The sequence below is a fragment of the Ptychodera flava genome, chromosome 22 (genome assembly GCF_041260155.1).
Source record: "Ptychodera flava strain L36383 chromosome 22, AS_Pfla_20210202, whole genome shotgun sequence".
NCBI lineage: Eukaryota > Metazoa > Hemichordata > Enteropneusta > Ptychoderidae > Ptychodera > Ptychodera flava.
Window position 1 is genome coordinate 4,262,828 of NC_091949.1, and position 15,261 is coordinate 4,278,088.

At 38.2% G+C, this 15,261-nt stretch overlaps 1 protein-coding gene across 2 annotated transcripts; it reads right to left on the reverse strand.

Moving 5' to 3' along the window:
* Positions 1-3,118: 3,118 nt before the first annotated feature.
* Positions 3,119-14,456, reverse strand: LOC139122493 (uncharacterized). 2 transcript variants are annotated; one of them, XM_070687894.1, is made up of 9 exons: positions 11,802-14,456; positions 10,444-10,637; positions 8,608-8,804; positions 8,298-8,344; positions 7,795-7,893; positions 7,041-7,211; positions 4,999-5,135; positions 4,277-4,517; positions 3,119-3,895 (listed from the first exon to the last, which is right to left on the reverse strand). In XM_070687894.1, the coding sequence occupies exons 1-9, from the start codon at positions 11,851-11,853 to the stop codon at positions 3,864-3,866; spliced, it is 1,170 nt and encodes a 389-aa protein (XP_070543995.1). In that variant the 5' UTR covers positions 11,854-14,456; the 3' UTR covers positions 3,119-3,863. The 2 variants fall into 2 exon arrangements, with proteins under 2 accessions (XP_070543995.1, XP_070543994.1); XM_070687893.1 differs by having other exon boundaries at positions 8,608-8,807.
* Positions 14,457-15,261: the final 805 nt, after the last annotated feature.

Below are 15,261 nucleotides of genomic sequence, written 5' to 3' on the forward strand. Positions count from 1 at the left end.
GACAACTAAAGACGGACACGTTTGTTAAGGTCTTAATTTAAAATTATTAGTGTGAAAATCTTTACACCGAACAGTAAATCTGGCAAGTGTCTCTCTCCGCTGTAGAGTTCTAGCAATATGGCGACTATTATTTATTCGTTACTTCGGACTCTAATTGCCATTCTGTATTTGCACCGGCGAGTTGCTGTTTCCGCCCCGATTGAGAAAGGCATCTACTTTCCCTCAAATTTGGAAAATTTAAACTCAATCTATCTTCCATGGTCCTATCATTCAACATTGAAGACACAATCGTGGCTTTCATCTCAAGACTACGTGCTACATGATAAACCAACTGTTTTGGTCTTTCATCGATCGCACATAACTGGTATTATATCAACGTTACTTTTTCTATCCAGCGACGTTCATCCTAATCCTGGTCCCTGCAAATATCCTTGTGGTGATTGTTACAAACCAGTTAAGGCCAATCAGCATGGTGTTCTATGTACAACATGTGAGAAATGGTATCACACTTCTTGTCAAGGTATTTCTTTGAATGAATATGAACGTCTATGGAACAACCCGAACGACCCATGGTTTTGCCTGCAATGTTCTCTGCCTTATTTTACCGACTCCTTCTTCAGCGAGACTGCTGGCTCTTATTCCAACACAGGAACTGACTCTGACATTAATGATTTTCAATTTTCAAAGGGACCTTGTGTAAATGGTTTACGTCTTGCTCACATTAATGTTAATAGTCTGCTTGCCAAACTCGATCAATTGAAGGACTTCATTGTAAAGTGGAATTTCAAAATTTTGTGTGTCACTGAAACTCACCTCGATGACACAATTTCTAATAATGATTTATTGATCGACGATTTTATATTGTTTCGTAAGGACCGCAATCGTCATGGTGGAGATGTTGCTATTTATGTCCACAAATCTTTGTCAGCTCTTCCGAGACAGGACTTGGACGTATCTAATTTGGAATCACTTTGGATTGAAATTTCCCTGCCACATACTAAGCCAATTCTTGTTTCAGTAATTTATCGACCACCTAGTGGTGGCATTGAATTTTACCAGAACTTTGAAAAAGCAATGAGTATTACAGTTCAAAACAATTACGAAGTTTTCATTCTGGGTGATCTAAACGTAGATTTGTCCAGTTCCTCCTCACATAAACAACGCAAGCTATCCGCCATCATGAAAACACACCAATTAACGCAAATTATTCATCGGCCACGAGGTCAACGAACACATCAACAACCTGCATTGACCATATCTATGTCTCCGACACTCACCGGATTGGTGAATCGGGCGTTATCACAGCTGGCTTTTCAGACCATGATGCTGTCTTCGTCACCAGAAAATGCAAATTACGAACAAGTGCACCAAAGTTCATAAAGACTCGCAAATTTAAGAATTTCGACCCCCGTTCATTTTTGCGAGACTTACAAGGTGTACCATTGAATTTAGTTTGTAGTTCTGGTGAAATGAACGCGCATGGGTTATTTTTAAACAGTTATTGATGAATGTCTGTAATAGACACGCACCGATAGTTAATCAACGTGTCAGGGGTTACAATGTTCCATGGATCAATGATGAAATTAGAGCAACAATGCTGGAGAGAGATCACCTGAAACAAAAGGCCAAACAAACAAATAACTCATGTACCTGGAACAATTATAAATGATTACGTAACAAGGTGACACTGTCAATTTCTCGGGCCAAGAGTGATTATTACAATGACTTGATTTCTGAGAATTCGAACAATCCATCAAAATTTTGGTTGATCATCAAAATGCCACTAACAGTAACTCCTCGCCATCAATTAACATTTTAAAGTCGATTCCACTACACTTGTAAAACCCATCGATATTGCAAATAGTCTAAATCGCTTCTTTACCTCCATTGGAAATTTACTTGCAAAGAAATTTAATGTTGCAGAAAAATCAAACATTCCCCACATGTCATGTTATGACAACATACAAACTAATTTCTCATTTACGAACATCTTTGTTGATTTTGTTCGAAATCAGTTATGTAACCTTCAAACAAACAAATCATCAGGATTGGATAACATTCATACTAAACTTTTCAAATTGGGTACCAGTGTGTTAGCTGAACCATTGGCTAAGTTGTTCAATTTATCTTTGTCAACAAATAGAATACCAGCTGATTGGAAAATGCAATACCAGCTGATTGGAAAACTGCAAAAGTTACCCGCTTTTCAAGTCTGGTGACAATACTGACCCCAACAATTATAGACCGATATCTGTGCTGTGATTGGTTTCAGAATTGGTTTCAGAATTATCTCTCAGACCGTTCTCAACAGGTCTTGCTAAATGGTCAGCTTTCTGACAAGAAATTCATCTCTTGTGGGGTACCCCAGGGCTCAATACTGGGTCCTTTGTCATTCATAATTTATATTAACGATCTGCCATCTACAATAACAAAAAGTAAAATTGCTTTGTATGCCGACGACACTGCCTGGCATTATAGCTTCTGGTTATTCAGTCAGTGAGATCAATAACATTCTCACGTTTGGATTAGGAAAAGTTGAAAAATGGCTAGATATGAATAAATTGACACTTAATGTTCAGAAAACACAATTGATGCTGTTTGGTTCACATCACAATATCAAAAAGCTGGTTCATCTATAATAACAATGTATAATCAGGTAATTAAAAGGGTGGAATGCTTTAAATATTTAGGGGTCTTTTTCGACGAATTTCTTAACTGGAACGTTCATTTGTCATTGTTGAACAAAAAGATTTCTGCACGTCTCGGTGTGTTACGCCGTATCGGACCGAATGTCGATACTAAAACTTGCACTTTGACGTACAACACTTTAATTCAACCATTGTTTGATTACTGTGATATTATTTGGGACGGGGCAAACAAAACTGATATTGATAGGTTACAATCACTTCAGCATAGAGCAGCCCGTATTATTCTGAATGATTTTGCAAGAAACGGACATAATTTTGTTAAAGCTTGGCCACAGCTACTGGCTACTTGGGGCTGGAATACCATTGAGTTGAGGCGTCGAGGCCATGTGTGTCACATGATGTTTAAATGTTTAAATTCTAATCAAGGGGACATTAGAAACCCTTTTCGATTGCTATAAATCAACACATCGTTATCAGACAAGAAATTCTCACAGATTTATTCTTCCCTCTTATAGAACAACTACAGCACGTAATTCCTTTATTTATCGTGCAATAAATTCTTTTAACAATTTACCTGCTGTTTTTCATCATATCACCTCTGTACGCCAAATTAAACAAATGCTTAAGAAATATCCTCCAGTGTGGTTATGTGTAGGTTTTGCAGTATTGTATACATTTGGTATATGTTGTCTTTTTGTTGCCACGTGATTTTACTTTGTCTACCTTGTTATGTATATTACTTTTTATTCCCTTTAGTGTTATTTAAGTTTTATTTATTTCAATGTTTTATTTTATTTTACACTGGTTCTCCCTGAAAATCAGTACATTTTTGACTGAGGGAGCTAACCAGTATAAAGATGAATAAAAAAAATGAATAAGCATTAATCTATTTTACTACTAAAAATACACATGGAACTCTATTTGGTATGCACATAATTTATCGTCAGCTTCATATGGCATCTTTTGACTTTGTAAGTTGTCGCTTATCTTGGCCAAGTTTAAACACGATAAATTAAAAACTGTGACACTGTGCAATACTTCATTGGTTCGACGATTTAATGGCATTCCACATTTCGTTTGACAGAAAAATGAAATTTTAAAGCGGCTCGACAGCTGAGCTATATAATTGTAACTCTTCATTTTCTAATACTGAATTCTCACCAAACGTTAAGCACAATTTAGTATTAATAATTTGTACAGGTAAGTCATGCTTCTTCAAAGAAGGCAATCTACGGTTCCCCACGCTCCTGAAATTTTAAGATAAAAAATTACATGATTGTTTGATGAAAACTAGAAAAAGACTTAAAATTGTGATCAAAATGTAGAAGCAAAATAACTTGAGAGCGCTAAGCGATTACAGCGCATCATCATAAATATCAGCACTCTTAAATTTGAGAAATTACAATTTCGATCAACGTAGTACCTCAGCCACATAATCACAAATGTACCCTGAGTTCTACTGACACTTGAAGCTTGCCATAATACCAGTGTAACATTTCATTTGGTATTTACTTGAATAAGAGTAAGAAATCTGCCGCTTCGCGGGTTACTCCTGGTCAAAAATTTATATTTCCTCGCCTTACTGAAGAACTACTTGCATCAGTAAAGCCCGGGATATCGCAACTCACCATGATCACGCTTTGCCTTCTCGCATACTTTGGCGTATTTACCACTTTTCTTCAGCTTCCTAAGGGCAGCATCGAACCATTCCATTACACGGCTGCCCTTATGCGTGCCCAGGTGCAACCCTTCGCTGCAATTGATCACCTCACCAATTGGCTCAAGTCCAGTTGGCGTGCCTCCGAGAATTCCTGCCTTTCTATAATCACCGTTTTCTCCAACCCATAACAGTCCAAATGCTGCATCTATCTATTTGTAATGAGAAATGTGAACTAAGTAATTTTTCATTTGCAAAGAGACACATTGTATGTGGTTGCATACACATATCCTGTCCTTACGATTCTGATAGTATTGTCGTTCAAACACTTATTCACCTCGGTAATGCTAACGTTTGAATGATGATATTATAACCACAAGAAGCGTTCATTCGAAGTATTGAATCAACCCTTTCACAACGAATCAATTTTCGGTGAGTATGGATTGTGACCACTGACAGATTTGTATATTGTGTATGCCATATTTGGGGCAGGATCACCTCGTGAAACACCTGACATCCCTCCTTCGTTGTTAAATTGGAGGTTCACATATCTCTCTTTATTCATACGGCGCTGTGCTGACTTATTCTGTACACTGTGTTGTGTTCGTCACATGTAACAACTACGTAATGCGAATTTTGACCTATGATTTGTGCGTTACCGATAGACATGATTGCTATTAATATACGGGGTACCTTTTTTGCTTCGAAACCCTCGAGAAATCCTGCAGGAAATTCAAAGTAGTGCGTTTGGTTCAACTTTAGTGATTCAGCTCCTTTAACCATATTCTGGATGAGACAACGGCCGTTGCTGTACCAACCATTGACGTAACCTATTTATGAGGTCAAAGTTCAAACCATAGTCAAATCAATGCAATAAATTACCCTGTCCAGGAAACAGAACTTGTACCGCAACTATCCAGTAATAGTGCAATACAGTAACCTGGATATTGTGTGCAAACGTTTGTGTCTATGAAAGAAGCGAAATAGAAAATGTGGTACACGATCGGAACTTATCTTGGAGAATTGAATCTCAATATTTTTCAAATTTCTCAAAAGTATTGGGTGCCCTATAGCTGAATGTTGTAATATTACAAATTACTCATAAAAAACAAGTTTATTGTTTGAAGACAAAAGCAGATGAGCTTATATTTGCAGATGAAACCGACATTAGCTCACTATCCAATATCCCAAATTAGTTCCAATCGTGTTGTGGTGAAATTATTGATATATAAGGAAACTAATTGACTAACAGTCATTTCATTATTTATTTATTTATTTCTATATCCAACTCAGGTATGATACAGTCTAAAACCCTATTCATCCGCTGTAACCGGAAGAATTTGGTAACAATAGATAAAATGTAGCAATACAGGACAAGAAAGACTGCTAAAACAACTGAGGACAAAAGATCAAGTCAAAACAAACGCTTAAAGGTTTCTCGTAAAGCTAGAGACATAAAACATTTAAAATTAGCAGACATTGATATAATGTATTATATTGCCTTGGAATGCTATTCAAAATTCAATAGCTAGTAATTTCAACTCAACCAACAGATTCATTAAATGTCTTTCCTGCCTGGTTAATCGCTCTGGAATGTTAATTAAAACTCGGCTGCCAGTTAAGGTTCCAAGACAAGAAATCAACCTCTTTAATCTAACAATTCTCTGGAGGTTAATCACAGGGAGCTCTTCTTCCTTGTTTATGTGTGTCTGTCACGTCTGTGTTTGTTTGTGTGTAAGTGTTTGTGTTTGTTTATTTGTTTTAATAAAATAACAGCGAAAAGCTGTTTTGTTCATCAATAAAGAGCAGTTTATTTATTTATTTATTTATTTATTTATTTATTTATTTGTTTGTTTGTTTATATGTATTTCCGATGGTTAGGGTTAGGGTTAGGTTTAAGCAGGGGTTACGGTTAGGGTAAGGGTTAGGCTTAAGTTAGGGTTACGGTTAGTCACTCTCTCTTATTACCAGACAAGAGAAGCAACTGGGATTCCAACATCTGTATTTTCAAGTCAAGAAAAGCACACCAAATAAATGCTAGATAATTGAAATATTGGGTTTGTGGCGGCAACATGTTCTGTACTTACCACACCTATCCTGTAATTCGATGGAAAGGGCAAAAATCAGCGATATTTAGCATCTTTCTCCTTTGATTCGTACAGTTTGTACGGCAAAACTTAAATGTCACACTTTGACGGGGGATATTCCATTTCAGTTCTGACGAAAGTTTTTTTTAAATGCTACAAGCAGTGTATCCAGCGACAACTTTTCTCAAACCTTTAAGCATGCCGAATAATCTTTGAGCATCAGTAACAATGGAAACAACATTGGTCGTTAAAGTGTTCTTGGTGTCTAGTGTCACGCTTAGATCCCTGTAACTATAAACTGTCTCCAAATTGTGTGCACCACTAAAATACCCTTATTATTGGCAATTGTTTAAAAAGAAAGACGAAGTACTACATACTAGGTATAATTACTGTGCATTTTCAACATCTCAGACCATTTCGACAAGTAGTTGATATCCTCTTGTAACATTGAACAGCAATCCACACTTCCCAATATTTTTAACAACATCAGATCATCTGCAAAGCCTAATGAGGCAAACTTAAAATTGCCCAAATTGCCGTTAAAATCAAGAATGAAACACAATAGTCCACGTTGTGACCCCCTTGGAAGCCCTAAATGAACAATGGTAAAATTCGCTGCGAAATAAAACGATTTTATTTAACTTTTACCTATATTCTTGCCACGCAGATCATTCGGATCAAAGTTTCCAGGGTTTCCAACTGGAACAAAAAATCTCGATTCTCCGCCATACTTCATCCATGAATCCGATAATGCCATTGCCTGCACTATCCCACTCGTTTTTGTTACGATACACCCATCATACTGCCCCGATAGTATACCTAAGTAAAACAAGAACGTTCCTTAAAGGACCAGTAATGATAAGGTATTTGATTTTTTTCACTTTTGAAATGTCAACCATTAAATTTTTTTCTACTCCGAAAAGAATGTTGATATACGAAGTATTAAACTTGTCAACTCAGCCTGTGCTTGTGTAAACTGCACTGTTACTGTTAATATGTGAATTCTGGTCCGGACTAAAATTCAAATCGTAACAATAATAGGGCATGTATGCATATAGACCTATGTTGACAAGCTAAACAGTTGGTGTTTCAATGTTTTTTCGGGAGTAGAAGAAGAACTTACATTGACATAAAATAATAAAATAAAAATAGCGAAATATAACTATCAATAATAAGCATTACGGGCCATTTAATGAACACCAATATGATTTGTATATATAAATCGCAGTCACTTGAAGTCTAATCGAGCCATCACATGATCAAGCTGATCTATCTTTCATTTGATTGCAAGATCACGAGATTGACACGTATTCACTTCCTTCCCCTGTGACCTACTTCGTAAGTTCATTGCAAGAATTCGGTGTGACAACTTTAATTTCAGCGATTTCGTTTTGTTATTTACCCTTTCCTGCGACTTCAAAATCAGTCCCAGGGACCGTGCCATGGCACCATCTATAGTCTCCAGGCTGCAGAATATATTTCTTTCCGGCCTCCTTGCAAACTTTTTCAAGAGGTAAAAATATAGAGACGAAGTAAATTGGTTAAATGCATTTCTTTACAAGATGTTGACAATTCGATGACTCCGAAAACTATTTTTTTTTTACTCTGAGGCAAAACTCTTAATTCGAAGAATGCCAATCGAAAAAATAACATGACTGTAATGGATGGATATTAGCAATGCACCAAATGGTACAAAATTATTGGTAACAGAACTCAGAATCAATGTCGAATACATAGATCGTTCGATTTGGTTGCTACAATTATCCTCGCGACTTCCGCACATGCATTACTCTAATGGGCGCACATATGATACAAACTCAAACTTTTACTTTTTCTAAGCAAAGTAAACTTTCATTATTTGGGTCAACAATGAAGAGGTTTGCCCTGTTGGTGTACATGTATTACCTGCATCGAGAAGATCAGGAAAGAAACCTTTAATCTCTTGCCCACTTCTGTTGAATGCAACATTTTGACAAAGTTAATTCCAACTGAATTGTGTTCCAAATAAAAGGCTACCCAACAATTCGTAAATCTTGCAGCATCATGTTTTGAAAATGGCATTTTACACAGGACTCATTTCCTACTTACAAATGTTCCTATGGACGTTAAAACAACAAATATAGCAAACAATTTACACTCAAGCGTAGAACAGTCTCATAAAAACGACTTTGTAACTTCCAAAGAGGAATACAATGTTGTAGAGCAATACACGTACGCATAGTGCAATGAGCAATTGCACACAGCGTCCACCAAAAAGATGTACGTCCTGTCATCTTTTTCTTTCGTCAGTCCATCCAGCAGAGTATTGTCTACCGCACTTCTCATTTGATGAAACATTATCAGAGTCAGTAACAAATCTTCTCGATTTTGTAAACCTCGGATTACTGGAATCATGTAACCACTGGTGTCTAACTGCTGGATGGGGTGAGATAATATTTATTGAGAATGCGGTTAATATTTCATATACTAATTTATATGGCACGCGGCACGCCATTATTCACGACTGGCATAAAAGAGTCGGCCCCTCCGTCTTTGAACATTAAACGTTTACAGTTATATTCCCATATCCCTCTAAAGTCGCACACGTTTGGATAGTAGCAATGACAGACTGGTACAAATACCCCTGGTGATTGACAGACACATTATCAATAGCAGATCGGAGGTGTAATTGTGGCAGCATTTAGTTATTGTGTCCGTATGTAGCTCAATTTTTCTCGTGCTGTATCTAAATAGGAAAGCAGTTCCTAGTCACTCCGAGAAAAAAACCTAAAGAGAAAACATTAACACGGATGATACCCATACTAGATGATAAATAGTTATAACAAATCGCGCCATTTACAGTGTGAAGCCTGATATTTGTCTTATTTTCCTTCTTTGAAGTTATGTTGAAAAGTGCAACATTCTTAGTCAGACTGTAATAGTTGGAAAAGCTATTTCAATATGAGGAATTCAATTCAATTTCGAATTAGACTTCAACAATAAGCACTACTGGTATACGTTTTATACAGTAACCATTGGTTTTACAATAACATAGGTGAAAACCAGCTGTTTGCAGATGAATCTGAACCAACTGATGATCTATTTCATATCCAAATTATACTGCCTGGAACGCCTTTAACCACATATGCTGCAGAAAACTCCATCGATCGCAGTTGTATAATCTTCAGGTTATGTATTTTGCTCCGATCTTTAATTGTCATTGTTTTGTACAGTTTCCAAATCATTTAAAATCCTTTCGAGTTCATTGCTTCTCTGAACACTCCTGAGTAAACAACGATACTTACTTGTTCCTTTTTACTCTCATTAAACATTGGTTGGCAAATCCAAAATAATCAATGAGTTCTGCCCTTAAAAATAGAAAGGGCTTAATTTCGATCAAACATCCCATGTTCACTAAAGTGGGTTGTCTAATACAAAACTGTTACGTGAGTACTATAAAACCACATAAAAGTGACGAAGGACCTTGTACGGGCCATGCAAATGACAAATTAAATATGCCTAAATGGCCACCTCGGGGTAACCGGACGGAGGTGGGGGAGGACAAGGAGACCTGAAAGAGCTTTTCTCAAGCTCACAATATTGTTTATAAGGAGCCACCCTGGTTACTGAACTCTGATACCAAGTGACATATATTCTGCAATGTATTTGAGTACTTAACAATTATTCAAGAGAGTTACAATAAAAATATACAAATTTGCCAAGGCAAGACGTATTTAACACATGATGCAATTGTATAAAAACTGTTGTGTAGAAACAGAGAATCACTTATATTATCTAATAGAATGAAAACAATTCTTAACTGTATGTTAATTTATGAACATCGAATGATTCCCTCTGTGCTCTACGACAAAAATGATCTTTCCCCCGCTTTCTAATTGCAGATTGTCCCTAGATGATATCTCTAATAACAGATTAAACTCTCTGAATACTGATCAGTTAGTCCGAAACAATAGTAAAACAAGTAAATATTTCATGGGAACGTCAAGAGGTGACAGGCTACTTCGGCCTTTATCAGCTTACCCAGGCAATGAAATGTAATCACTTGACTTACATAACGGGACAGCATTACACGAGCCACGGGCACACTGACCCGACCAGACATCACGGCATGTAGAAAGGGAGGTGAGTCCGGAGATATTCCAATAAAGGTTTTCAGGTCATTTCGCAAGTCACGATATTTAGGTCGACTGTCAATACCAAAGTGAAAAAGGTCATCATGATGTCCTCCTTTGTTAAACAGAGATCCTGTCAAATATAGGTTCATGAGAGACGATAACACTTACGGACATTTCACAATATCAGGTAAACATACACGGGCCTTCTATGACATCGCTTACCTATCATAATGTATGGTGAATAGGTTTGTCTCAATCGAATCGGATCCATGCTAGATTTATCTGGTTATTAATTACTCGACTGTCCCACAACAATTCCAACTTGAACAACACTTTATAGAAATAGCAGTGCAAATGAAGTGATAATTAATCTACTAGTTGAACATATTGGTTTACCATTCTCCAAGGCTTTCTCCATGTCTTGATGAACATCACTCAACAGTGCGATATTACAAGGTTATTGCGAGTTAACATTTATGTCCGAGTCTACATTGTGCAGCAGAAGCATACTATGTAAGAGAACATCAATCCCAGTATTTTGTGAATAACATTGTTATTATTATATGTTGTACACCTTTATGTCCAATTTCAACAGCAAAAGTCTTAATTTAAGCTTGGGATTCCCTTCAAGCACTGCGTCATGCGATTGCGAGCAGAATGGGAAATCGTTCAGCGCGTCTGCTAAGCGCAGAGAACAAAATTTAAACCAACGCATCTCATTGAACGTTGTCAACATTATAGTTCAGCAGCACAATTTTACTCAAATTGACAGGTTTTGGACTGACAGTCATTCACTCCGTTAGATACTGAATGTTTAAATGTATATATTTTGTTAAAATGTTAAATCATCCCTTGTTTTTCCTGTGTTGACGTACAGGTATTGTGAGGTCAAAGGTCAACCATTGTCCGATAAAATCTAAAGTTATTGTACTCAGCGTCAAACTTATGGACTCCAGGTAATCTAATAGGGCAATTTACTCTACGATAAAACTCCATGCGTTACAGACGCAGGTATATAATAATTTTAATTTTATATTATGATATAATAACAATATACCACCTCAGCTATTAGTAAACCATTCGATTCCGACCAGTACACTCCAAATATGCACTGGCTATCGTTGATGCACGTATGTCGTGAACTGGTCAATCTCGTGGTATACTGTTGCCGGGGTGAGGGGTGGGGGTGGTTTAATTCTTACCTCCACAAGTTAACAGGGGTTTACTATTATTGACTACAAAAATATGAAATTCATGCTTGCAAAAAGGGAACAATATGTCTTTGTCGACGTACCTTTGGCTGACACACTAAATAAGAGAACTGAGAATGTGACACACCACTGCATATTGCATCTACAGTATTTAGACAAGAGACTAAGTGCTGACCTTCATAGTTTACAAACCATTGTATGCTAATATGTAAAAAACGCCGACCTCCATATGATTGACAGGATCAAATAGATTAACATATGGACCAACGTAAAGTCGACGGACAATAGTTTATTCCATGTAATCTTTTAATCGATTTTCTTCAGTGCATATTTCACCTATTTAAATACACTCAAAGAGATTTCATTCAGCGCTTCAATTCAGTACACATCAAAGCAATGAATTTAGCGACAAATGTTCTTGGTTTTAGAAAGTTTGCATGGCAGAAGAGGGGAAAGAATTGAAACCTTGCTGAAGATAATCAGCCTTTCGGTTAGATCACAGACAAATAGAAAGACAGACTAGCAACGGATATTGTTCAAGGTGTACAGCGCTTACGTTAGCCCTCCATGTTCGCCTTGCCAAAGATAGCTCTCGCCTATCTTTTCCGAAGAGTACCGACCATGCATCCTTCGGTAATTTCCGGATTTTCGCAAATTTTTAAGCGAAAGTATGTTCGGCAAAGTTTGTGTTGTTGTTGTCGTGTGGTACTGCGCGGAATTGGCGTGCTGGCGAAAACGAGAAAGTTTTGAGCTTCGGGAAAGTGAGTTTTACCATTTTAAAAACTCCTCTTATATATTTATGAATATATAATGATTGTGTTTGAACCAAATTTGAAAGTCTTTTATCGATACTGTCTGGTTTTACTCAATGGTTTACGGTCAGTCCGATATCGTCCTTTAAAAGTTGGTCATGGAAGGACGTGGTTATGAAACTGCTGGCGTGTTATGTTTTGATTGGCGTGAAGCAGTGTTTCTACCCCAAGAGCTCACAAAGTAAGTATGGTTGCTACGCAACTGGCAGCACGATGCCATCTCGTCGTACTTTTCGCATAATGACGTGCAATTGTCAACCGCGAACAAAGTCTCCAAAAAATGTAACACCTGTGAAGCTCATTTTAATATGAAAAGGCCATAGTCTACCGAGACGACAATGGCACAAAGGCATGCCGCGTTGCTAGTCTGTCTTTCTCTATGCCTGTGATTTGATTAGTAATATCCTTAAATTTTAAGGAGTCTTGGAATACAATTATAAAATTACAAAAAACAATGTCCGTGAGACATTTATAGTTTACAACAAAGTTTTACAACAATCGAATTGAATCCAACATAAGCAATTCTTTGTCATTTGCTTTCAATGGAACGCTAAATTCATTCATTCAGTACAGTTGAATGGTCAGAAAAAGTTCTTAATCTGACAGGGTAGGCAAAGATATTGTTACATTACTCTAATCTGAATGAAGTTTAAATTCATCTGCTAAATACTGAATATAATAATTCTCGCAGAAAAATCATGTTTCAGGATCCCTTTTCTGCAGGCACTATTCCATATTGATTGTGTTAAGCATTGAGGTACTCGTTTCCACGAGGGTTGTCAACAACTGAGGAAGGAACTTTTTGCTACTATTGTCCTAATATCTTTGTTGAGTCTCAGTCTGATCCGGGGTCGTGCACCTTCCAAAGAAGCTCGGGGGTCAGCCTCGAGATGATACCAGCTCCGCAGGTAGGTCTCAATGGTGTTATGTGTGCACACTAAGGTGAGATCATCCCAGTTAATATTATTTTCATTCACGAGAGGTCTCTGAGGCACGGGCTTTGGGAGGGGCATCTTGAAAAGTGGGTAACCTTGTTGCTGCTACTCTCTAAATGTTTGTTGAATACCTGCTTGGTGGTTCCGCTAAGTAATGAGTGGATACCCCCTTTGCTGCTACTCTCTAAATGTTCATGTTCAATTCATGTTCAATTCCTGCTGGGTGGTTCTCTCTAAGATCCTAACCGAGCTTGATGGCATAAAATATATAAGCGTGGGACACCCTCTGAAGATGCAGAGAGACTTTGTCTTGCCATACAAGCATGCTGGGCAGTCAATTATCCTTACCCCAGCTGCTGTCCAGCAGCATAGCCATCAGACTTCTTTGACGGACTTGTCCAATGTCGCTGACTCAGTTGGAAGAAGGCAGACTGCTGGAGACTCAACCCTTTCACGTTCAGCTTCAGTAGCACAGAGCAAACGTTTAGGCCGTACGATATCGCCCACACTCTGGTGGACCTTCTGGCTACCCTGGTAGAGGATTTGCAACCAGAATTCCGAACAAATGTGCCTCATATCTTGATACATGACAACATAGAGAAGTTGTTTAAGTTGCAGGATCTTCGAACCAAGGCTAAGATCTAGCCCAGTTGTTCGCCGCCTTCTCACCCAAATACCTCTACAGCTGAAACTTGCTCCAGACAAAACAATGATAAAGTCGAACCATGAGACGAGGTGCATTATCAACAGCGGGGACTTGTAGTCTGGTTCCCTGACCCATTTCCCCGGTAGAGGGCATGGGGAAATATAGGGTCAGGTACCGGGTAGCCATCTTGAACAGAATTTTGTTCAAGATGGCGGAGGTTAGTCACCTGACAGAACATGCTACAACAAATATGGCTGCTTCCATGAAAACGCCGGTCCAAATTCGACTGGATCAGAATTATGTTCGAACACTGGTATCCGAACCAAAAACATTGGCACACGAGACGCGAAACATAAAGTGAAGGATTAATCCAGAAGTACGGGGAAATAGAGGTGATTGAAGGCTGGCTGTGATATCGCAGCAGTACTTCTGGCTGTGATATCGCAGCAGTACTTGTGGCGTGTATCGAACGCGCTGGGGTCATTGAGGTCATCGCCGACAGTGGCGTGACCCCAATGACCAGAGCACGTTCGATACACGCCACAAGTTTACTGCTGCGATATCACAGCTAATTGAAAGCAACGTTTGTTGGAACTGTGAACGACGATTGATTTCGATGGATAGAATGGTGTCCGAATTTCGTGAAAAATGCCAGGCATCATGTCGACGTTCTAAAAGTATCAAAAGGTGTACTAAATCACAGTGGCTAAATCATGGAGGTAAAAAGTCTTTCTTTCTACCTCCACGGCTTTGTGGTACAAACAAGAAGTTGGTGTCAAGTGAGCCTGAAAGTGCGAAACCCAAGAAACATGAGAAAAAGTTGCAAGTGTTACTTTCATCCAATCACAGCTTGTTTTATTTTAACCCAATAGCGTCCATGTTTACATTAGCCGGTACCTGACCCTATATTTCCCCACGCCCTCTACCGGGGAAATGGTTCAGGGAACCAGACTACGGGGACTTGTATCGTAGTAACAGCAATAGTGGCATGGCCAATCTGTTGTATGATGCAGTGGGGATCTGTGTTGGGGTTGAAATCAGCAGGTTAAACAACCCTACACCAGCAGACAGCTATGCAAGAAATGACTGTCAAATTGTTGTTCATCACTGGCGGGACACTTATTATCGATTGCATCAAGTTGAGAACAGA

Coding starts and splice junctions, on each gene's coding strand:
- LOC139122493 (XM_070687893.1), bottom strand. CDS start 11,853: ATGCAGTGGTGTGTCACATTCTCAGTTCTCTTATTTAGTGTGTCAGCC. Junction 10,638..11,801: donor ATTTAGTGTGTCAGCCAAAG/GTACGTCGACAA, acceptor TATATTTGACAG/GATCTCTGTTTAACAAAGGA. Junction 8,345..8,607: donor AATTGCTCATTGCACTATGC/GTACGTGTATTG, acceptor TGCATTCAACAG/AAGTGGGCAAGAGATTAAAG.